General features: G+C 43.8%; 2 protein-coding genes across 7 annotated transcripts in view; both read left to right on the forward strand.

Annotated features, from left to right (window-relative positions):
* Positions 1 to 8674, forward strand: part of LOC310785517 (patr class I histocompatibility antigen, alpha chain E-like) — a 358851-nt gene extending 350177 nt beyond the window's left edge. For all 6 annotated transcript variants that reach the window (XM_083646612.1, XM_083646611.1, XM_083646615.1 and 3 more), the window contains one exon: positions 5934 to 8674. The gene's annotated coding sequence lies outside the window, so the exon portion shown is untranslated. The remainder of the gene's footprint in view (positions 1 to 5933) is intronic.
* A 5924-nt stretch (positions 8675 to 14598) lies between these two features.
* LOC310785526 (class I histocompatibility antigen, F10 alpha chain-like) overlaps positions 14599 to 23799 on the forward strand; it is a 79452-nt gene continuing 70251 nt past the window's right edge. The window contains exon 1 of the mRNA XM_083646646.1: positions 14599 to 14776. Coding sequence (XP_083502772.1) covers positions 14701 to 14776 — 76 coding nt within the window. The 5' untranslated portion in view covers positions 14599 to 14700. The remainder of the gene's footprint in view (positions 14777 to 23799) is intronic.

Genomic DNA, 23799 nt, shown 5'->3' on the forward strand with positions numbered 1-23799 from the left:
TAACGTTATAACACGCTTCCACATTTATTCTGACAGTACACTCGTCCAAGCCCACAGGAATAGCGCTGGGCTGTGAAGCCATTTGAACGTGGTGGCGAAGTTCTGTATTGCAAGTCACGTGACGCCATGCAGCCCAGAAAGGAAAATTCCCATCCACTTGCATGGGGACCCCGGCAGCTGTTAAACCCAGGGGATTTTTTCCCGGGTGTCACTCAAAGTATAAAACGACTCTTTTAATTATCAAATAATTTTTTATGGGGCATTTTTTCTTCAGAAGCCACTAAGAGCTGTATACGGGTGTATTTTCTTCTTTTAATATATCCATGGGTGGGGGTGGGAGACGTCATGGAATACGTCATGGCACACATGCGCACTTCGCCTTGGGCCGCATGGTCAGGAAGTAAAACCAGGAAGAAAACCCCCCCATGATGAATTAATGAATTAATGTGCCAGTGAGCAGCCTCCATCCGAATGCATGGGTGGGCGTGGCTTGCCCCTATCCAGTTCTTTTAATACATCCATGCACTCGTCAACAACGGAAGCTTCACTCGTCTTCCCCACACTTCCTGTTCTACGGCAGCTCTCAAGGGGACATACACAGAGCCTCGCATACACACTGAACAGTCTGTTACAATGATATCATTGCGCCCTCTGGAGGATAATTGAAAAATGATTTGAAAACACCCTTCTACTGACAGAATGCACGTTGCTTTTTGTTGTTGTTTTGATCGAGAGTAAATCCTTAACGAGCGAGTAATCGATCTTCGATTAATTGTGTGCATCCCTACTTTTGGAATAAATTACATTTACATATTACATTACGTCATTTAGCAGACACTTTTATCCAAAGAACTTACAATAGCACATTTTGTCAACAACACATTAAACTATGCTCCCAGTCCCAGACATAGGGATTTTTTTTTATACGTTTAAAGCATTACACAGGGTTCCCAGTCCCCACACCTTCTTAACTCATTGAGTGCCAGCCACTTTTGGAGAACGGACGCTCCCAGTGCCAGAGTTTCAGAGCGTTTTCAGTGATTTCTCGAGGCCCACAGAATATTGTGTTATATTACTATGTAAACACCGAACACGCAAAAAGAACAAGGAGACTCTATTGTATCATCAGCAAAAAAAAGTTTATTGATACCATTTTCCGTTCTTTAGTTATCAGCCGGAGAAGATAGGTCAAAAACAGCAAAAACATGCATTTCTAGAAGCTGAGATATTCCGCCTTTTGTGAAATGCAGCATTTCAAGCACATTCACTGACTCTAGCTAATATTTTCTGATGTAGTGACCTGGTGTAGTTCTGTGGAGCCTGCGTGCCCCACCCCCCTCTCCCCCACTCAGCTGCAAACTCCTCCCCACACCCACCCAGTCTATTTTCGGAGCCTCCGTTTTTGCGGGCGGTGCGGCTCACAGCGCGACAGCCCTGCGACAGCTCACAGCGCGACAAGGAAATGCCAAACGGGACTGCAGGTAAAGGTTTTGCCATTCGGCGTCGGGTGCTGCCTTTCTGGTGGGTAATCGTGTGGAGAAACTATATGCAGACAGACAGACAGAGGCAGAGGAGCTCAGTTGTGTGCGCGGATTGATTGCTGTTGGCAGGCACCGTCAAGCAGCAGCCAGAGCAATCTACATGGCTCTGGGCTGCAGCATGAGCGCTTTCTCTTTGATCACGGCTTTTTCAGGCTGTATTCCTGACATTTCTGTAATCTGGAGAGCACTGTCGCCACCTAAGGGTTCTGTAAAATAGGTTAGACACATTCAATAGCTCCCATATTGTAAGACGCGATGTAAGAGGCTTAGATCGACATCCCCCCGTCAAAAAACGCAATTGACGACTTTAGTCGTCAATGGCACTCTACGTCACTAAATGAATTGACGACTAAAGTCGTCATTGGCACTCAATGAGTTAAAGACGAGCTGAATCCAAAAGTGATTTTATTTTTATTTTAGTTCATACCTGGGTATTCAATGCATCTATTTAATAATATATGCAAAAGAAAATAAAATAAATAAAATGTATTTAGTTTTTCACACTTTTTCCCATCAAAAGTCTCATTCATAAGAGTAATCTACAGTTTGCTGACGTCACATAGTACTATCAAATTTCTACCCCATCCGGGTGGGGTTGTCAAAAAAGGCCTTTCTGTGTGGAGTTTGCATGTTCTCCCCGTGCCTCCCGGGGGTTTCCTTCATATAGGAACCCCCTTCACCAAAACATGCAATATCCTGGTGAACCTCCCACGTGCTATGTCCTACCAGTGGGGAGGGGGGGGGGGGGGGGGGGGAATCTACACCATTTCAACCAATCATATCACAACATGGCAGCTGTCAATCAATCTTCATTTCAGGAGAATTTTCTCCTTGAAATGAAGGAGAAAATGGTGCCTATTGTCTGTAACTTGGCAGAATTAGAAACTAATAACTTGGCTAATTGTATGTAATGCCTGGTTCAGACTACACGAATTCAGCCCGATATTAGACCGATTTGGTCGTGCGCGACAGATTTCCAGCGTCGGGCCCGAATATGACCGTCGGGGACGACGATCGGCCGTCTTCACCTCTTGTAGTGTGACATAATCAAAGACCAGCGTCGGGACGTCTAGGACGCCTCATGACGCCCTGACCAAAAGACTGGCATGTCAGTCTTTTTGACATGGTTTCGCCTAGTGTGACACCCCGGAAGACAGGTATCAGGTCCTGGGGAGACCGCTCCCCGCTCGATACAGATTTCACCCGCTCGCACTCACCGCTCAAAAGAATAAAAGAGATAGAAAGGCCAGGGTGTTTTCATTTGCGTTTAAACGCCTGGGCAATGGGCATTGGTCACTACAAATAACATGAGCTCAGCAGTGTCGGCTGCATGCTCGTTTCTCTTCCTTCTCGTCTCGCAGCAGCTGGCAAGAAAATAGTGGGCGTGCACATGAAGTAGGCCAAGTCTTATTGGAGGCTGGAGCGGACATCACAGTGCATCACAGTAGAGGCTGTCACTCATCCAAATAACGTTAATTCTGCGAGGGATATATATAGCACCTGGATTACATACATGTTTCACATAGGGTTGTGTTTTGATTTCAATGTTTTATTTTGTCCAATATTGAAATGTTCTACAATTGCATGTTGTGCTAACATAAACATTATTTCTATCTACCACTTTAGCCTATTTAGGCTGATTTGGTTGCTATTTCTTGTCAATGTATTGGCCTCAATGCATGCTCGGAGATTTCGTTCACAGGTCCGACGACCTGTGAACTCGCTGACAACAGCAGACGACGTGATGACGGTGGCATACGATGCTCTGTCGGTGTTAAGCGAGAATACACTTGTAGTGTGGCCAGTCTCCCGACCAAGACATGTCACGAATTTATGGCAGTATGATGGCCTCGTTTGACATGGTGACATCGTGAACGACAAAAAATATCGTGTAGTCTGATCCTGGCATAACATACAAAATAAAGCAAAGGTAATGTCTAAGAATGCAAAGAAATGTAACTGGCTCGTTAAAATCGCATTCCAGGATAACGTTAGTTAATGTAGTTAAGGCCGAATTCAGACCCCGGCCCCTCGGAGATTCCAGGCCGGCAGGCTGCACTCACCGCTCCGCACCACACAAAGGCAGCTGGCTGCCTGCGGCTCTCACTCGCGTAGTGCCACAACACCCTGAATCCCACTAGATTTGGGGGCAGAACAGGCCAGGATTGGCCAATGCCAAATCCAGTCCCCAGAATTGTCAAATCAAATCATCGACATGGTACTATGGCCCGCCTCTCAAACTGTCATCTCAGACAAGTTTTGTTTTCAGTCTTAAACGTGACTCCGACCCAGGCCCGGCGCCAAGAGGGGGCAAAAGGGGGCTTTGCACCCTCAGTTCAATTTTCTGCCCCCTCACTTAATTTTCTTTTTTTCTTTTTTTTTAGAATAGTTCATCTATAAAGGCCAGTTAGGCAATGTTTGTACCTGACATGTTTCGGCTGCTGTTTCTGCAATCTTCATCAAATTTGATCAGTTTAAGTTGATGTAGGCTACCCCCTATAAACATAGCTCTGTTCTTTCAGAATTGGCAGGGAAGCGCTATTTGCTGTGCTTTAGTTGTCACAAGGTGTCAGAGATGTAGCTATTTATTAAATTTGAACCTCACTGCATGTTGTGGTGATCATGACGTGATTAAAACACACACACACACACACACACACACACACACACACACAATTTGCATGCTTCATATGAATTTCCGAGCAAATAAAAAGTATCCCCTTCAATTATTCTTTTTTTTTTAAAGAAAGTAGCTGTATTCAGAATACCACCAATTTAAAATGTAACTGGACTGAATACAGAATACTTACATTTTGTATTCTAAATACTGTATTCTGAATACATGTATTAATTTACTTCCCAACCACCTGAATCATTGCAGTGTCTCAGAAAACTATAACAATATTTTCTCATGAAAGCTTATGATGAACTCTCATCTCAAGTGCCAAATACATTTTAGGAGGTGTTTTTATGTAGGCCAATGGTAAAAATCCCACTGGATCACATAACATTCACAGCTGCTTTTTTCATCGGATCAAATGATAAATTGATACTTGATAGACGTAGCGTGATCCTCCCATGTGCTACGTCCTGCCGGTGAAACACCTCGCTGTCAGGTGAAAAGAAGCGGCTGGCGACTGCACATGTATCGGAGGAAGCTAGTCTACAACTCTCCCCAGATTGGCAGAGGGAGTGGAGCAACGTCCGGGACAGCAGGGGGAATTGACCAAGTACAATTGTGAAGAAAACGAGAGAAAAATCAAAGAGAGGACAAAGTATTTCTGCTGTGTGTTGCTTAGCAACATTCTGCTAAATGTCATGGTGAAGGACTACATTGCTTGGTGCAATAATGATTATTAGCTATCAATATAGCATTTTGTTTTTGTAGCTGAAACCTTAGCCCATACATGGGCCGCATACGGCCCGCGGGCCGTATGCGGCCCGCGGGCGCCCCCTGTGTGGCCCGCGATGGAATTGCAAAAAAAAAAAAATGTTCATGTCATTCTGGGCAATACTCTTCTGTTATAGCATTTCAGTCTGGAATATGGAATATCTTTCAATAATATTTATGACTAAAAGGCTAAAAGTAATCTCATGTGTAAGAAATGACTGTTCTACATTGAAGTAGAAATTTAAATAATTAACTTGTTGGTTTTGTATTTATTTAGCTTCAAGAGTGCATTTTTGTTCTTGTGTGACCCTCAACACAGGCTTTGAGAATCCCGGGCCACTTACTGATACTTATGCTTAAATTAACCCACTCATATTCTGGTTTATTTCAAGAAAAACATTTTGGCTAGTGGAAATTCTAATTGGCTGGTAACTTTAAAATCTAGCAGCCATATTGGCAGGTGGTGAAAAAAGTTAATTTTAAGCCCTGAAGGGAGAGCAGGTGGTGACATAGGAGTAAGTGAGGAAAAGGATCAAATATTGGTGGTTAAGACTGAATAATGACATCACAATTGTTAATTTAAAATTAGTTATTCCTCTAAACCTGGCTTCAAATGCCCCAAATTTTTCACGCTGGCGCCGTTCAGCCCTCAGCAAAATCTGGTAGCGAGGAATTTTTTTTGTGGCCCTCTCTATCATCAAAGTTGCCTATCCATGGGTTACGGCATGACAATATTTGTTCGGCCCCCGGCAACAATCTGGGTTTCTCATGTGGCCCCCCATGAAAAATAGTTGCCCACCCCTGCCTTAGCCGGTATAACCTGACGCTGCCAGATGGACAAAAATTTAAAAAATCTGGCTCCGTCAGGTCACCCGCACGGGTGCTCTCTACACTCTGCTCACTCACTCACAAACAGACAGTTCTCATTCTTATAGTTGGCAGATAGTTATTTTAATCTTTCCAGTGTGTATGTGGAAAATAATGCCTTTGTCCCCCTGCAGGCCTCGGAACAGCCTCTGACCCCGAGCAGAACGGAGGAGCGCAGATGGTCTGAACTGTCTCCAAAATAACATCATCTCCATCTGAGAACACCAAGCTGAGCTGAGCCATCTGAAAACAAGCAGTGCTGCTGCTGACCTGTGCCTATATTAGAATTGAAAGCAGTGTTCTTCAGTGTAAAGACTTTGGGAGACTTTGGCCTGTTGGTCAGTGTGAGAATATAGACACCAAAATCATCCAGCTTCATGTAGGAGATTTTTACACAAAATGATGTAAAATACTACTGAAGTAGCAGGGACTACTTTCCCTGTTTCCATAGGAAGTGAAGGTAGTGGCTGATGGGAGACTCACTGTGTACAGCTCAAAATCACTGCTCAGTGGATGTGGTTTCTCACATGAAATAGTTCCAAAAATAAACCTGGCAATAGCCATCTGTTTTGAATTAGTGATACTTCATATTTATTGGCCATGTAATAATAAATGCTATTAATTTGGCATTAAAAGTGTGGATAATGCATAATAGCATACAGTCACTTAATATAGTGGGCTGATTTCGGTGTCCATGTTTTATGTCTATGTACAGGCAAGTTGACCAACTGGCCAGTTTCCCCCAAAACTCCCAGTATTCCTTTGTCCCATGATGATTCAATTGTGTTGAAAGTTTAACTAGTTAAACAGAATGAATTAGAAGACCCAAGTCCTCACAATACTGGACCTTGATTGGCTGACAGCAGCAGCAACCAATCAGCCATTGTGAGGTGTTTACCAGAGTTAGTCTGAAACTGACTGTAAATGAAAGGGTGCATTTTTAAAAATGCAATAACTTTGAGTTTAATCTCCCGAAACATAATTTTTTAACATGTTTGATCCCAAAATAGAGGACATTTTGAATTCCTATAATGGGGCTCTTAAAGGCTGTGCTAATATTGCACTTATGTTATAATTCTAATAGACAACCTTCTTATCATGTGTGTAATGTGTAAAGAGAATATTTGGAGCCTTTAGCTTCTTCCAAATTGAGAAAAACGGTGTAAATCCAGCACCGTGGCTCCTGCATCACATCACTGGCTTGCTATGGAAGCTAAGCCAGTCTGGCTGTAGTCAGACCAGTAGGAGGTGCTCTTCCCTCTGGTCTCATGAATACTCTCCCCAATGCTCCAGAGCAGAGACAGTTACTCTGTCCTGTGAGTGAGCACCGTCCTTCGGATGAGACGTTAAACCGAGGTCCTGACTCTCTGTGGTCATTAAAGACCCCATCGGCACTCTTCACAAGAGTAGAGGTGTAACCCCGGTGCTTTGGCTAAATTCCCACACAGGCCTTCTTTTTATCATGGCCACCTAATCATCCCTCATTACTTAATTGGTTCATTCAGTTCTCAACTCTCCACCGTGATGCTGATCTGATGTGTGGTGAGTGTTCTGGCTGCCGTGCATCACCCAGGTGGCTGCGACACATCTGTGGTGGATGAGTTGAGTTCCCCATACACACACACACACACACTCTGATATGTAAAGCGGCGGCTGTGGCTCAGGAGGTAGATCTAGCGGGTCGTCCACTAATCAGAAGGTTGGTGGTTCGATCCCCGGCTCCTCCAGTCCGCATGTCGAAGTGTCCTTGGGCAAGACACTGAACCCCAAATTGCTCCCGATGGCTGTGCCAGCTCCCTGCGTGGCAGCTGGCCGCCTTCGGTGTGTGAATGGGTGAATGTAGGCACATTGTAAAGCGCTTTGCATAAAAGCGCTATATAAATGCAGTACATTTACTATTTCCATTTAAAGCGCTTTGGGTGCCTTAAAGCAATATATAAATCCAATCTATTATGAGACTTTTTATTGAAAAACAATTTAATATTTGTTTTATATTGTACAATTGCCGCTGATTGCATTCTTAGGGTTACCTGATTTACATCCTGTTAAAAACGGGATGCTGTGTGTGTGTGCATGTACATATGTGTGTATAGAGCTCAAACCTGGGCAACCTAAATGTGATTAAGTTTGATCAGTATCATTCAGCAACAATATTACACTTTCTAGGCCTGACCATGATTACATTGGATATTGAAGTGATTGATGATGAGCTCTGGAGACATTGCTCTTCTGTGTGTTTCCACTGGAGCAGGAGGACGTCCTCATAGTCATGTCAGGCACTGTCAGTGCTGTGCAGCCAAGTCCAGTGAGCTCAGTAAGCACTGTCAGTAAACTGAGACAAAACAAACAATACATATCTACTGTATCTAAACTGTGTGAATAGCACAATTATAAATGAGGGAAAGAAAGTGTAATATTTGAGCAGATGTGTGATTTTTCTCATGATTCTTCTCATCCTGATCTTATTGAGCTGAAAGTGATCTTTTCTAAATGACTTGTTGATGTAGGACTGTAGACATGTTTGAAATGTTTTGAAATTGTAGAATCGTAATTTAACTTTTGTTAAAGATGCCATAGTATGTTCAAAATGGCACAGTATGACAGATATGACTATTATGACAGATCAAATATTAATAAGTTCTCCCTTTTTGGGTTTGACGATACAATTGAATTGCGTTTAAATGATCCACACAATGAAACACCCGCCCACGTGTGGTCTGCTGGTCACTTGTGATTGGGGGAGATTCCCCCTCCTCTAGTCAGGAGCCAATCAAAATGGTTTTAATGTGTGAAAGCAACAAATACCCACAGACAATAGGGAAAAGATCTTAGTCTCATACATTTGTGTTTGTATAGTATATAAGATTTATGTTGATGGTTTTTGTTTTACTGTTTAATTCTGTTTACTTACTGTTTAAAGCCTTCAAGGAAATATGTGCCTTATTTTTCTGTCATGTTGAGCTTGAACCATACATGACTTAAGTCATGTTTTAGATGTGTGTGGTTCTCAAAGTGGGGTCCAGGGACCACCAGGGCTCCTTGAGGGGGTTCCAGGTGGTCCCCAGCAAATGGGTTCCAGGTGGTCCCCAGAAAATGGATGAATTGTTGGATTCACTCACTAAAGTGCGACTGGACTGGAAATAAAAGTAACGCCACTTATTTCCTTAGAGGGGTATATATCTGTCTATTTTACTTGATTTGATTATTCTAATGTAATGGATTTTGCTTATTGTTCTTTTACATGAGCCTTATATTTTTATTGGAATCTTTTTGGTTCGACATGCGCTTTTTTAATCTATCTTATCTCAAGTACTTTGAATTGCCTGTGTAGCAAATGGCAGGTCCTGATATCGTCGTGTTGGTGGTGTTCCCAGACCATATTTTTTTCCTAGTATGGGCCAGGATGACCACGCCCCAAACTCATTTGATTGGTCGCCGCGAAACTGCTTCTTCGGAAGAAGATTCCTGAAAACGTGCGTCAAGTAAAAAAGATGTGGTTGAGATTAGGGTTAGGTGGAAATGAGTTCCAGGCGTGGTCATCCCAGCCCATACTAGGAAAAAATATCTATCTGGGAATAACACCAACACGGCGATATCAGGACATGCGGAATATACAGTAACACTTTATTTTACAGGTCCAACTACATAATGTATACCGATACTGTATAATTACATTAATGTTCATATATAATTACATATAGTTCATGTAGTTACCTATTAACTATTTGTAATTAGACATGAACACCAATGTAATGTAATCTCTAATTACACTATTTGTAATTAGAGATTGCTAAAATCCAGGGGTGGATTCGAGCCACTGAACTTCTGATTGCAAAGCAGGCAGCTTTAACCACTCAGCCACCAGGGCTTTCTGACTTTCATTGTGGAGTTTGAGAGGAGAACGAATGTAATTATTACACAGTTACATTGGTGCTCATATGTAGTTATGGACCTGTACAATAAAGGGTTACCGAATAATATACTATAAAAAAATAAACCTGCCTTAAACCATTAGCCTATTTAAGAAGAATTATCATTTTGATCATAGTTGTCTGTTATCTCTCTACCTACAATACAGTCGTGGGATTTTGGACAAAATCAAATTGAACAGAAAATATCCTCAGATTTGGGTCAGAGAGACAAAATCTCATCAAATGTAATGTTGGTCTGTGGATCTAATGTGGACTAAATGAGGGTTCTTTATTAAAAAGTTTGAGAATCACTGGTTTAGATTGTAAGGAATTTGATTACACCAGGAATATGTTTGTATAATAAGGTATGTTATTTTATGCTGATGGGTTTTAATAAAGCAAATTATTGCATCATGTGGTTTGACGTTTGATTTGATCAACTGAACTGAAGAATTGAGGTAGCTACTTAATCCCCAAGGGGCAAATTCCTCTGTTACAGCAGCAACAACATACAAATAGACAGAATATAGCCTACTGCATAGAGATAGATAATAAAATATGAATAGAACTAAAAATAAGAAATATGCGTAGCAGTGAATATAAATTAGTGACATAATTGGTCTATCCAAGTCTTAGAAATACAGTATAAAACGGTAAGTTTAATCTCTTATAACTATTACTACTATACTCTAATAGTGCTATAATACTAATATTATTACTACCACTACTTACTCAGATACTGATAGGCTATATGAGGGATCAGCCGAGCAGCATTTTGCTAAACAAACCGCGTCACTGGGTGGCAATGGCAATGGAACCCTATGCGTGAGGGTGAGTCTGAGCGTCTGACTCTAGCCGGCTTTACAATTTGAAAAATGCGACAGTTTACACAACTTTTAACATGACATGCATAATTATACATCAAACTCTTGAGCTAATTCTGCTCTCACTCAGAATGTCAAAATATAAGCGATGTGATGTATAGTTTTTGAGATATTAAAGTTTGTTTGGCACAACTCATATTAGTTAACTGCTGTTACGCATTTTTGAGTGGCAGTGACGTCACGCTGATTCATCCTATATCTCTCTTACATTTTTATGCCTCCGCCGGCGATCCGGATCCAGCTTGTCCGTCCGTATAAGTCCGATGTTCGTTAGCGCAATATCTGAGGAACGCCTTGATGGAATTTAATCAAATTTGCCTCGAACATCGACCTAGACTCAAAGATGAACTGATTAGAGTTTGGTGGTCAAAGGTCAAGGTCACTGTGACCTCTCGAACGCCATTTTCAAGCTTGTTAATGTTAGGATGATGTCATCATTCCTACTGTGATGTCATCATTCCTAATGTCATAGCACGTAAATCCACCAGTCTCACACCATGCCTGACAGTATGAACAACTCAGAAATGGATTTAGCGGGTACATTCTCCCCAACCAAGGAGGAAGCTCCCGAGAGACCAGTTTCCCGGCCGGCCGCTTCAGCTGACCCACCAGGCGGTCAGCTGGATATCTCCACTCATCCTGTCACATTCGGAGACTTGCCGGCAGTTCTGCGAGACCTGCATTTGGGCACTACATTTGCACTTGAGCTGATTGCCCACCAGGAAAAAGCAATCCAGGCTCTGGCTTCCGAGGCCGCTAGTCGGCACGCCCTCTTGATTGGCCTGCTAGATCGTCTCGACGGGCTAGGCCCCCAGGGTGTCATTCCGCAGTCTCCTGCCCCTCCTGCCCCAGCTTCCGGGCGCACCGTCGTTCCGGAGGTTTCCAGACCTGCTGCCCCCCCATCTACCGCGGCCGTTGCTACTAGCCCTGCCTCCAGCTCCTAAACGCATACTCTGGGGGGGAGTTCGCGTCATCCCAGAGCAAAGGCAGCCACCTCTGAACACCAGCAGCCATCTGTTCCGTGATTAGGCCGGCAGGGTTCACATCACACCAGAGGAGAGGCAATGCCGTTTGGACACCCGGAGCTGCCTGTACTGTGGTCGAGCCGGGCACTACCCTCCTGCCCCCGGCGTCCAGTAAGGGGGTCCACCACTCGCCGGCCCGTGAGACTCTCAGTGGATCAAGACTCTAAGAGTTCAGCCCCGAAGCCCATACGGGTGGGCAGCGTTCACATGACCGAGGAGTGGCAGTGTCTCTCCAAGAGGGTTGAGGAGTTGGAGAAGACTGCCTACTGCAGTCTCTCCGAGAGGGTTAAGGAGTTGGAGATCACTGCCTACTGCCTGGCTGTGCAGCCCAGTCCGACCAGCCCCATCCCCCCGCAGGGGGCCTCCCAGTCTGCTGGCCCTGAGGCCCAACCTGTGGGCCTTCCCCTCGCCGAGTCCGAACCCGAACCTCAGCAGCAGCCAATTCCAGTTCTTGACCCACACGTAGGTTCCCGTTTGACACTGGGAGGTCCCCGTAGTGTCGTCAGCCTTCGGTCAAGAGCAGCCTCGAAGAAGGAAACTGTGGGTGTCCTACCCGAACTACAGGTCGGGAGGGTAGGCCTCGCTGTGTCGGAGCCCGGTCCTCAGCAGCAGTCTAAATGCAGCGTCGACGTTCGGGTCCAGCTCAACCCTGGGCCTTGGAGGAATTCGGTTCTCCTGCTGGCCTTTTGCCTGGGCCGCCAGTGATGTCAGATTTATGACATCACTGATGATGTCACAGTGGGATTTATGACATCACCGATGATGTCACAGTGGGATTTATGACATCACTGATGATGTCACAGTGGGATTTGTGACAGCACTGGGATTTATGAGATCACTGATGATGTCACAGTGGGATTTATGACATCACTGATGATGTCACAGTGGGATTTATGACATCACTGATGATGTCACAGTGGTATTTATGACATCACAGTGGGACAGAGAAACAGACAGACAGAGCCCTATAGCTCCCATTTGTATACTGATGATGATGATGATGATGATGATGATGATGATGATATCCGAAGGCCCGCCCCCAGGTAATGTTTTCGTCCGTTTGTCCGTCTGTTTGTCTGCAGGATATTTCAAAAAGTTGTGAACGGATTTGCACTAAACTTTGCAGAAAGGTTGGTCATGTGCACAGAACTGATTCATTAACACATTGAGTGCCACAGCGCTTCAGTAAAATTGTCTGGAGCCTGTGCCAGATTCACTTCCATTCAGTTGAAAACAGCTATAGAATTTTTTCTATTAGGGCTATATGGACAGGGCTGGACTCTAATGAAACATTGGACACTCCTGCTTCTTTCAAAGAAGAAATTTTGTTTCTAGACAGTTCCATTATGAAATGACAGCCTCTGAAAGAAGAGCACTTTCAAGGGTTTTCTGCTGTCTTTTTTTACTTTTCAAGATAAAGTCACTTTTATGAATACTTTTTGCACTCTAATTTCAAGCACATTCACTGACTCTAGCTACTATTTTCTGATGTAGTGACATGGTGTAGTTCTGTGCAGCCTGCGTGCCCCCCCCCCCCCACCCCTGAGCTGCGGGGTCCTCCCCACACGCACACAGTCTGTTTTCGCAGCCTCCGTTTTTGCCCCGGGCGGATCCCAGCGCAACAAGGAAATGGCAAACGGGACTGAAGGAAAAGGTTTGGCCGTTCGGCTTCGGGTGCTGCCTTTCTGGCAGGGAATCGTGTGGAGAAACTATATGCAGACAGATAGACAGAAGCAGAAGAGCTCAGTTGTGGGCGCGGATCGCAGCCAACTGTCAGCTGCAGACAGAGCAATCTATATGGCTCTGGCTGCAGCATGCATCGGTTTCGCTTTGATCACGGCTTTCTCCGCTTTCTCCTGCACAAAGTAAAGGATCTGAGGTGGGTGGCGCAGCTCCCGTGTAGATGTTTAAGGTGGCGCCGTGTGATCCCTTGAAGGGATTCATGCTCACTGGCTGGGTACGACCTTAAACAGCAGAATTATGGAATAATATGAATTATGATTTTAGGACGTCCACAGACGTCCTTGGCACTTCTCGTTACTTTTTTTTAGGACGTCCACAGACGTCCTTGGCACTCAATACAGGATTCATCATGAGTTAAGCATCAATTCATGCACATGTGTGCACCAGTATTAAAGCCTTACCGAAATTAGTTTATCCACCTTTTTTGACCAGTACAGCACTGCTCCACAGAAGATAAAGAGCTGCCTGACCTTTATAATTGACGAATTATAGGTTAATTTAACACAAGCCAAGTTAAACTTCCTTTTTTTTTTTTTTTTTTTTTTTTTTTTTTACATTTCCCCCTCCAGATATTGCCTAACATCCAATTCCGCAATCGTCCTATGAGAAACATAGGCTACACCATATTTTCACTGAGAAGGACAAATCAAAAAATGTCACAGAAAGGAATTACTACTCCAAGACAGCACTCCAATAACTTTGATATTTCAAATGTTAATATTTATTGCATGCACATTGCAAGGACAAGACACCGGACCCTTCTCTCCCCAAAGTCATGTGAAGCAAATAAGAGAAAACCACCAAACTTTGCAAAGTGACCATAATAGTCATACAGTAATAGGCTATAGCCTATTACTGTATGACTATTATGTAATAAACTTTCTGTAACAAAAGCAAAAATCTTATCTTTGTCCCCTGGATGGGACAAAATCATATCAAATGGGGTCTGTGGTCTAATTTGTGTCAGTTCAGAATCAGAGGTCCTTCATGTGAAAAGGTTCGAGAACCACTGTGTAATTTAATAATGTAATGTAATCTGATGTAGTGTAATCTTTAATCTGATGTAATGTAATGTAGCCTATGTTTCCTACACCCAGGCAGTCCCAGCTACTGCTCTGACTGTCTGAAAAAATGACAAATTACTTCGATGTATTCTGCCTAGTGCCTAGCAACCTGCCCTGAATTATTTTATTGGATGTTCCGTCAGTAGGGAACTTGGAAGTAGGAAGTTGGGACGCGAAGACGCAACAACACGACCTGACTGGACTCTGTTAAACTGTCGTGTTTTGAACGGACCATCTTGTGACTTCTAAACCAACATCACAGCGCTGTGTGGCCATGGACCCGCGGACATCCCGGGCCTGGTTCTGTCTGTGTCTGATGCTGTGGCTCGGTTCCGACCCGGCGGGAGGAGGTGAGTTAACAGTGTTTAGTCAGACATTTATAAAAGAGGAAGTGAAAAACGTGGTGCAGCAGTTTATTAGTTTGTTTCCTTGTATTAATGTGAAATGGCGTTTTGGAGTAACTTTAACGTTATAATGGAAACTTTGGCCAGGTGGAGGTGTGGAGGACGGCTGTTTACCGAAGCTAAAGTTCCCTCCCTGTCTGAGGGGGGCTTTGTTTTTTTTAGGCCTGTCAGTTTTTTTTATCCGTGGATTATTTAACCTACGTTTTGGTGAAATGTTCTATGGACTCTCCTGTTTGTAAATATAGCTGAATTGTTTGGGTTGACTAAGTAAAACTATTTTTATAGGCATTTTTACAAAATGTCTATGGGAAAATAAATGGCCGAAGAAATGTCTCGGTGCGTATGCCTAAACTGGAAGTGGGCGTGCATTTGGTTCTATACTATTTCGTCTTCAACCTTCAGACTGTTGACAGGATACTTTATTTTCTCAGTATGAGTAGCCATAGTCTGTTTTTGTCCCAAATTGAATAGAACTGTAGTGATATTCAGATGCTGCTTTGGGTGTGTCTAGGGAGTTAAAATTTCTTGGACATATCCTCTCAGAGGATCTCAGGGATGACAGTCACATCCAATGACAGTGTCGTAAAATATATGCTCAAGCTAATGTGCTTTTAAGGAAATGTTCTATGTGTTCTGTAAATGTAAAATGTGCACTGTTCAGAGCATATGTCACCCCCTTGTATACGGCTCATCGTTCAGACTTAAACCATGACCAAATAGAAGCTGTGTGGATTGATATTTTATTTCCAAAATGTAAACCCATCCTTGTAGGCCTATGTACCTGCCACAGACCACCTGACCAGAGTAATTTTGTCGAACTATTTGAAGAGCTATGCTCCATTTGTGAGGCTTTTAACAAGTCTGAGATTATTATTTTGGGGGACCTGAACATTGACATGAGCAAAAAAGCAAATCCTGCATCCAAGGCATTTTTGAATTTTTGCTGCTTGTTTAATTTGTATCAATTGATTGATAAACCTACTCGTGTATGCCCTACTTCCAAATCCCTCATTTACCTAATCTTAGTGTCTGGCCCCTCAAGGATTCTAATCAGTGGTGTAGCAGAGTATGGTCTAAGTGACCACTCTATTATCTACTGTACTAGGAAAATTCAGAAGATTAAATTTAATAGTCACAAGTATTAAAATTCGTTCACTCAAGAATTACAATAAGGAATCTCTCAATGATCATATCAAGAAGTCGGATTGGAACCCTGTACTAAATTGTAAGGAGGTTGAGCAAGCCTGGTTTCTTTTTAAGAACATGTTTTTTGGTAGCCCCAGAAAAAGTAGTTAGAATCAAACAGAGAACAGCCACATGGATCAATGACGGCATCTTGAGGGCAATCAGGGACAGGAACACCAGTTTTATTATTTTTAGGAAGACAAACAAAGAGGACAACTTCAATGAGTATAAGAGGCTTAGAAATGAAGTAAATATTCTGATAGAAAGTGAAAAAAAAACTTATTTCAATGAGAAAATTGCTGAACATAAAAATGATCCTGGTAAACTATGGAAATGCCTCAAACAAATAGGTTACAGCACCAAATCAAAGACAAATAGCAGCACCATTAGCCTTTCCATCAATAACAAAGTTACATCTAACAAAATGGAGGTTGCAAACAGCTTAAATGAACACTTTACTACAGTGGCAAAAAGATTGAAGCTGCCTCCTCAAACAGGCCAGTATAAGGAAGAGCATCTCAAACAGTTCTACTCCCAGCAGGGGATCCCAGCTGATGGCTTCACTTTTATTAAAGTGCCAGAGTCAACCGTCCTCAAAAAGTTAATGGAGCTCAACTATTCCAAAGCAACCGGGCTGGACAATATGCCAGCACGATTCCTAAAAGATGCAGCTGAATCCATCACTCCCTGTGTAACACATATAGTGAACCTTTCTATTGAGCAGGCACATTTCCCAACAGAGCTAAAGATGACACGTGTCATTCCCCTCTATAAGAAGGGAAGCAAACTGGACCATGGAAATTATCGACCCGTCTCCATTTTGTGCACCCTCTCAAAAATAGTTGAAAAAATAGTGTGTGAGCAGATTGATAGCTATGTATCCAATAACAACCTTCTGTTTGATTTCCAGTCAGGGTTCCGTCACTCCCATTCCTGACACCTGCCTGTTGTATTTAACAGACCACATAAGGAGAGAAGTGGACAAAGGCAGATTCTGTGGACTGGTAAAGCTTGATCTTCAGAAAGCTTTTGATACAGTAGACCATGTCATTTTGCTGAGCAAATTGAAAGCTTTAGGTTTCAACAATCAAGCTGTTAAATGGGTTCAGTCTTATCTCTCTTGTAGAACACAAATTGTAAATGTTGGGGGCACCACTTCACAACCCAAGGTGTTGGAATGCGGGGTCACTCAAGGAAGTGTCCTTGGTCCACTCTTCTTTTTATTATATATAAATGATATGAAGTCAGCCTGTTCTTGTGATTTGTTTTTATATGCAGACGACTCTGCCTTATTAGTCTCACATAAAGATAAGAGCGAGATTGAGAATATTTTAAGCACTGAGCTGCAGAATGTCAGCAGATGGCTCTCTGATAACAAGCTATCATTGCATCTTGGAAAAACTGAGGCAATTCTGTTTAGCTCGCTGGTCGAACTAAGAAAATCCTCAGCGTTTAAGGTTGAGGTAGGAGAGACTATAATAACAGCCAAAGAGTCCATCAACTACGTTGGTTGTATTTTAGATAGTCATCTCTCAGGTGTAAACATGGCTGAAAAGGTTCTCACTAAGATAAATCAAAGAATTTGTTTCTTAAGCAGAGTTTCTAGTTTTCTAGACAGGGGGGCCTTACAGACCCTAGCTGGGGCTCTTGTGCAGAGTCTGTTTGATTATGCGTGTACCACATGGTATAGCAGCACTCACAAAAAATAAAAAAAACAAGCCTCAAACCTCTCAAAACAAGTTAATTAGGATAGTTCTTAAGCTTCCCACTCGTACTCACCTCGATCCCTCCCATTTTGCGAGTCTTGGCTGGCTCAAACTTGAAGTTAGAGTCTAAATGATCAAGCTATGCCTAGTGAAGAAAATAGTCCAGGGGGAGGTTCCCAAATATCTCTGCAACTATTTTAACCCCATTAGAGACAACCATAAATATTCCACCAGAGGGAGCTCTACAGACTTTGTTCCATGGACATATTATAAGATGGACTGGGCATTGGTCCCGTTCAGTTGAATCCAGTATTAGGTCACAAGGCCCGCCTCCCCATGTTAGTGGATGGGAAAATCACAACCGAAATAATCACAGTATACGTCAGATAATTTTTTTCCAAAGGTGGTTTGTATCATTTTAGATAGTCATTATCATGCTAATGCCTGTGCATGTTTCATTCTGGTCCGTCTTGTATTAATGACCCTACAGAATGGACGGTTAAAGCATTGACTCTTGCTTACTTTAAAACGTTTATTGTAACAGACATATATAACATAAACATAACGTTTGCTCTAGTCTAGCCTAGCTGCTGTACTCATCAGTATCCGACTGGTGTGCCACTGTTATTGTTCCCCCGAACAACATGCACTAGGAACTAACAATCCTATTGTTACATCTTTTCTTTTAGTTAAGTCCCTTATTCTGAACCATGCTCTGAACAATGTCAACATATCACTTAATCTCAGTGACCCAATATTATCCTTATCAAAAATCATATTTTCAGCATTTAATTTATAAACAAAACTTGTACTTTCCACTTTGTTACCGATATAAATCTCACTATAATTCTTCCAAAAATAAATCATATTATCCTCTCTGTAGTACTGTGTCCCTACTTTATCAATACCATGAGACATAACCATAACATTGTATTTCAACAACAAAAATAAACTTTGTATCAAAACAAAATGTGCATATCATTCCATTCCATTTGTCTCTTTTTTTCTTTTCTTTTCTTTTTTTCTTTTTCTAGGACGAGACCCATCCTTAACTCATTGAGTGCCAGCCACTTTTGGAGAACGGACGCTCCCAGTGCCAGAGTTTTAGAGCGTTTTCAGTGATTTCTCGAGGCCCACAGAATATTGTGTGATATTACTATGTAAACACCGAACACGCACAAAGAACGAGGAGACTCTATTGTATCATCAGCAAAAAAAAGTTTATTGATATCATTTTCCGTTCTTTAGTTATGAGCCGGAGAAGATATGTTGTTTTGAGCAAAAAGAGGCGTTTCAAATTAGAAGCTGAGATATTGAGCCTTTTGTGAAATGAAGCATTTCAAGCAAATCACTGACTCTGAAGCTAATATTTTCTTACCTGAAACATCTGAACAGTAATTTCCTTCAATAAACAGCACCCCCACCCCCCTCAACTCCAAACTCCTCCTCCGTGGGAGTGTCTCTGGTGGCTTTGCTCACTCTGCTGGCTGCTGCGTGTGTCAGGCGAGTCTCTGCTGCCTGCTATGGCAGGCTCTGCTGCTTGCGGATCCACGTTCGGATGGCGGCCGCTCGTCGGGGGAGTCTGGATGGGGCTCGCTGAGTTCGTCTGCGTTTCTGGGGTTTCGGTTGTGAGCTGGGATGAAGCTGCGTCCGATTCTAGGCTTTCTGCTGCGCGTTTCAAAGTGCGCTGCACCCAGTCTATTTTCGGAGCGCTCAGCCTTGTGCGCCGGCTCCCAGCGCGACACTGAAAAGCCATTCTCATGAGAATGGTTTGGCTTTGGTTTTATTTTCTGGCGGCTAATCGTGTGGAGAAACTATGCAGCAGACAGAGGGGCTCATTTGTGGGAGCGGATTGACTGCTGTTCGCAGCTAACGTTGGCTCCAGGCAGCCAGAGCAATCTGTGCCGCTCTGGCTCATGCATCGGTTTCTCTTTCATCACGGGGCTTTTTCTGCTGTTTTTCCTCAACTTTCGCTAATCTGGAGAGCACTGTCGCCACCTAATGGGTCCGTGAAATAGGTTATACACCTTCAATAGCTACAATATTTTCACAGGAGATGCACGAGGCTTTGATCCACGTCCCACCGTCAAAAAACGCAATTGACGACTTTAGTCGTCATTGGCACTCAATGAGTTAATATTGCATTCCACCCAGAGTCTTAGCCAGAGTCCTGTAACTATACCCCCACTACTGAGTAAAGTCATTTAAGTATCCAGGCCTGAAAACCTGACGACCCGACCTGGTAGTAGTGACAGCATGTTGCTCTCTCACTAGACCCCGCTCTGCCACTTCCACTCTTGGCGTTTGTACCACAGTCCCTGTTGTTGTGGTGTGGCAGGTGTGCTATGGTTGTGTCTGAGGTGATGACGATTCCTCTTCAGAACACCTCCTGACTCCAGTTCCACCTCATAAGACCTATGGCTCACCGGTTTGATGACCTTTGCTGCTCTCCAGACCTTATGTGGCTCAAACGGCTGAACTCTTACACTGTCCCCTCTTTTAAGAGTGTCCATGTCCCTTGCCGTGCGATTGTAGTATTTTTCCTGTCTCCGTCTATTGTCCATCAGTCCTTGTTCGTTGTTTGTTATTTCTGGCTGCAACAGAGTGTCTTTGGTAGGAAGAAGGGTCCTTGTTCTCCTACACAGAAGTCTCTGAGCTGGGCTTGTATCGAGACCTTGGCTTGGTGTATTGCGATGGTCCAGCATAGCCAAGTATGGATCCTGTCCCGCAGTCGCAGCTTTCAGCATGAGACGTTTGGCTGTTTTCACTGCCGATTCAGCTTTCCCACTGCTCTGTGCATATCCTGGGGAAGATGTCCTGTGTTCCAATTCCCACATTTTGCTGAAGCGTTGGAACTCTTGTGACGCGAATTGCGGCCCGTTATCTGAAATGACAACATCTGGTATCCCCTGTCGTGCAAAGTGGGCCTTTAGCTTTCTGATTACTGTGGTACTCTTAGTGTCTGGTAGATAATCTATCTCCCAAAAGTTAGAGTAGTAGTCTACAGTTATTAAGTAATCTTTGTTATGAAAACTGAACAAATCTGCACCCACCTTGTAGTGATGGGAATTACGGCTCTTTGAAGGGAGCCGGATCTTATGGCTCCGTTCCTTTCTGAGAGCCGTTCAAAATAGCGGCTCCTCGTTCCTTTTTTTTTAAAATGGGGCGCGCACTACTGTTTCTCTGAGAAATCACTAATATAATGATATGGTATGATTTGGATCAGATTTGATTAGACCCACCACTATTTCATTTTGCATCAGTGGACTGCAGGAGCATTAAATTACTCATAGGCCTACAGTATTTCCAGACCTAATGTCAATAAACTGCATTGTAAACATTACACAAGGTGACACCATATCATCTGCTTATTTAGTCAGTGAATTTACTGACTAAGCTGAAAGTTGGCTGTCCTTGATGCAATTCATGCAACACTTCGCTACTCAGAAAGTCGGCAGATACACTCCGGTTTTGATATTAAGCTGAGTCCGCCCACCCAGGCCAGCTACAGCATGCGCCTAACGAGTGCTAGCCTGGGTAAACCCAGCCTCCACGTGACCTGCTCTCAGACCTGCTCTCAGTCACGAGAGCAGGGTAAGCCTGAGAGCAGGTCACGTGGGGGAGGATGGGTTTACCCAGGCTAAACGAGTGCACCCGACCTATCCTCCCTGCCCCATGCTCCCTGCTCAGCGGACTAGCAGAGGGAGGGAGGGAGGTCTAACCTGTGTGTGTGCTGGGGAGCGGCAGGCAGTGAAATTTGGGCACAACATTAAAACGAACGGCTCTCAAGTAGGACTCGGTTCCCTTCGTTCATAGCAAAGAGCCGTTCAATAGATTTGGGTCGTTCGCAAACGTCACAACACTACCACCTTGGCCCAGGCTCTGTCTGCCATGTCATGTGGGTGTAGTGTCTCTCTCTGTTGCTTAGGATCTACTGCCCTGCATACGTCACATTTGCTGATGAACGTTTTGATGTAGTCATTCATCCCTTGCCAATATACACATTCCCTCGCTCTCCTGAGACATCCTTCTACCCCAAGATGAGAGGAGTGGACACGATGAGTGATATCCGCTCTGAGCGCATCTGGTATCACTGCTCTCTCTCCCTTGAACACTATGCCATCCTGGAAACTTAATTCTACCTGGAATGAGTGGTAGTGCTGAATGTCTGTCGGAATGTCATTTTTATTCTGTGGCCACCCTGTCAAAATCAACTCTTTCAGTCTCTGTAATTTTGTGTCCTCTCTTGTAGCTAACTGTATTGCCTGTAGCCTCTCAGTAGAGATAGGCAGATAGCTAATCATGTTTACAGTCTCTATCTCTGCCTCTGTGCCCCCTTTAGTGCTCTCTGGCAAATATGCCCGACTCAGTGTATCTGCCAGTAACATATCTCGGCCTGGTATGTAGACTACGCTGATATCATAATGCTGCAGCCGGAGTAGCATCCTCTGCAGTCTCTTTGGTGCACTAAGGAGTGGCTTCTTGTGAATATTCTCCAGCGGCTTATGGTCAGATTGCACTGTTACTTGTCTGCCATAGGTATACTGGTGAAACTTTTCCATTCCATACACTATCGCTAAGCAATCTTTCTCTATTTGGGCGTAGCCCCTCTCAGTAGGTGTAAGCGCCCTGCTGCCACATGCTACCGGTTTACCCCCCTGTGTGAGGGCAGCCCCCAGTCCTGATTCTGAAGCATCACATTGCAGCGTCAACTCATCCCCCTGGTTGTAGTACTTTAGTACTGGAGTATCGGCTATCTTGTCTTTCAGCCACTGAAATGCTTGCTCTTGTATGTCTGTCCATTCCCAAATGTTCTCTTTGTGTGTGAGTTGTCGTAAGATCTCACAATCATCTGACAGGTGAACATAGAATTTTGACAGATAGTTCACCATCCCCACCAGTCTCTGCACTCCCTTAACATCTGTCGGTCTCGGCATCTCCCTGATCGCCCGCACTTTCCCCGGGTCGATCCTCAGACCCTCAGCCGTCAGCAGGTGACCAATGTAGGGCACTTCCTCTTGTCGTAGCTTCATTTTGTCCACGTTCAGTTTGATGTTTTGCTCTCTGCACCTGTTCAGGAAGCCCCTGAGCTTCTCGTCGTGGTCCCTGCTCGCCTCTTCCTGCGTCGCCCCCTCTTTCGTGACCAACACATCGTCTGCTATTATGTATATTCCCGGCAAGCCCTCTAGCACTTGCATGAGCTTCCTTTGGAAGACCTCCGGTGCTGGGCTTATTCCCATCGGCATTCGCAGCCAACGGAACCGGCCAAACGGGGTGGCGAATGTGGTGAGGTAGCTTGACTCTTCCTCCAATTTGACATGCCAGAAGCCATGCTTTACATCACAGACGGTGAATATGTTCGCCTTTGACAGCTCTGGGAGAATGTCCTCAATTGTAGGGAGGGGAAAATGACTCCTTTTAAGCGCCTCATTCAGTGGTTTTGGGTCTATACAGATTCTCGGCTTTCCATTCGGTTTTGTCACTGAAACCATGCTGCTTATCCAGTCTGTGCTCTTTTCCACTTGTGCTATGATCCCCCTTCTTTCTAGATCCTTGAGTTCCTCTTTCAGAGGTGTCATCATAGCAACTGGCACTCTGCGTTTTGGCAGCTTCACTGGTGGTATTTCTTTGTTTATTTCTATCTCGTATTCACCCTCCAAACATCCATCTCCGGTGAACACGTCCCTGTACTCTTTTTTGATGCTCTCCATCGTCATGTGCTTGTCATGTCCTTCCTTCACAGGATTCAGTTCTGTTCTCACTATGTTGTCTATGGCCAGGATATTCTCATACTGCACTTTTATCAACTTCATCGCTTCACTGGCTTTCCTGCCCAGTATAGGAATCCTGCCATCCTGGTCCACTACTTGAAACTCCAGTCTATACAATTTACTGTTTCTGGGGTTTCTTATTTTGATCTTACATTAACCCAGCGGACACAACCTTGTCTTGTTCACAAGTACCTTTTCTGTATGTTCTAGTTTTGTGTCTGGGTTCAGATGTTGTATGACGCTCCACAGTCTATCTGGAAGTTAACCAGCGTTTTGTCAATCATCATTCCTGCAAAGAGCTGCTGGC

The sequence above is a fragment of the Poromitra crassiceps genome, assembly GCF_964638095.1.
Source record: "Poromitra crassiceps genome assembly, chromosome: 11".
Classification (NCBI taxonomy): Eukaryota; Metazoa; Chordata; class Actinopteri; order Beryciformes; family Melamphaidae; genus Poromitra; species Poromitra crassiceps.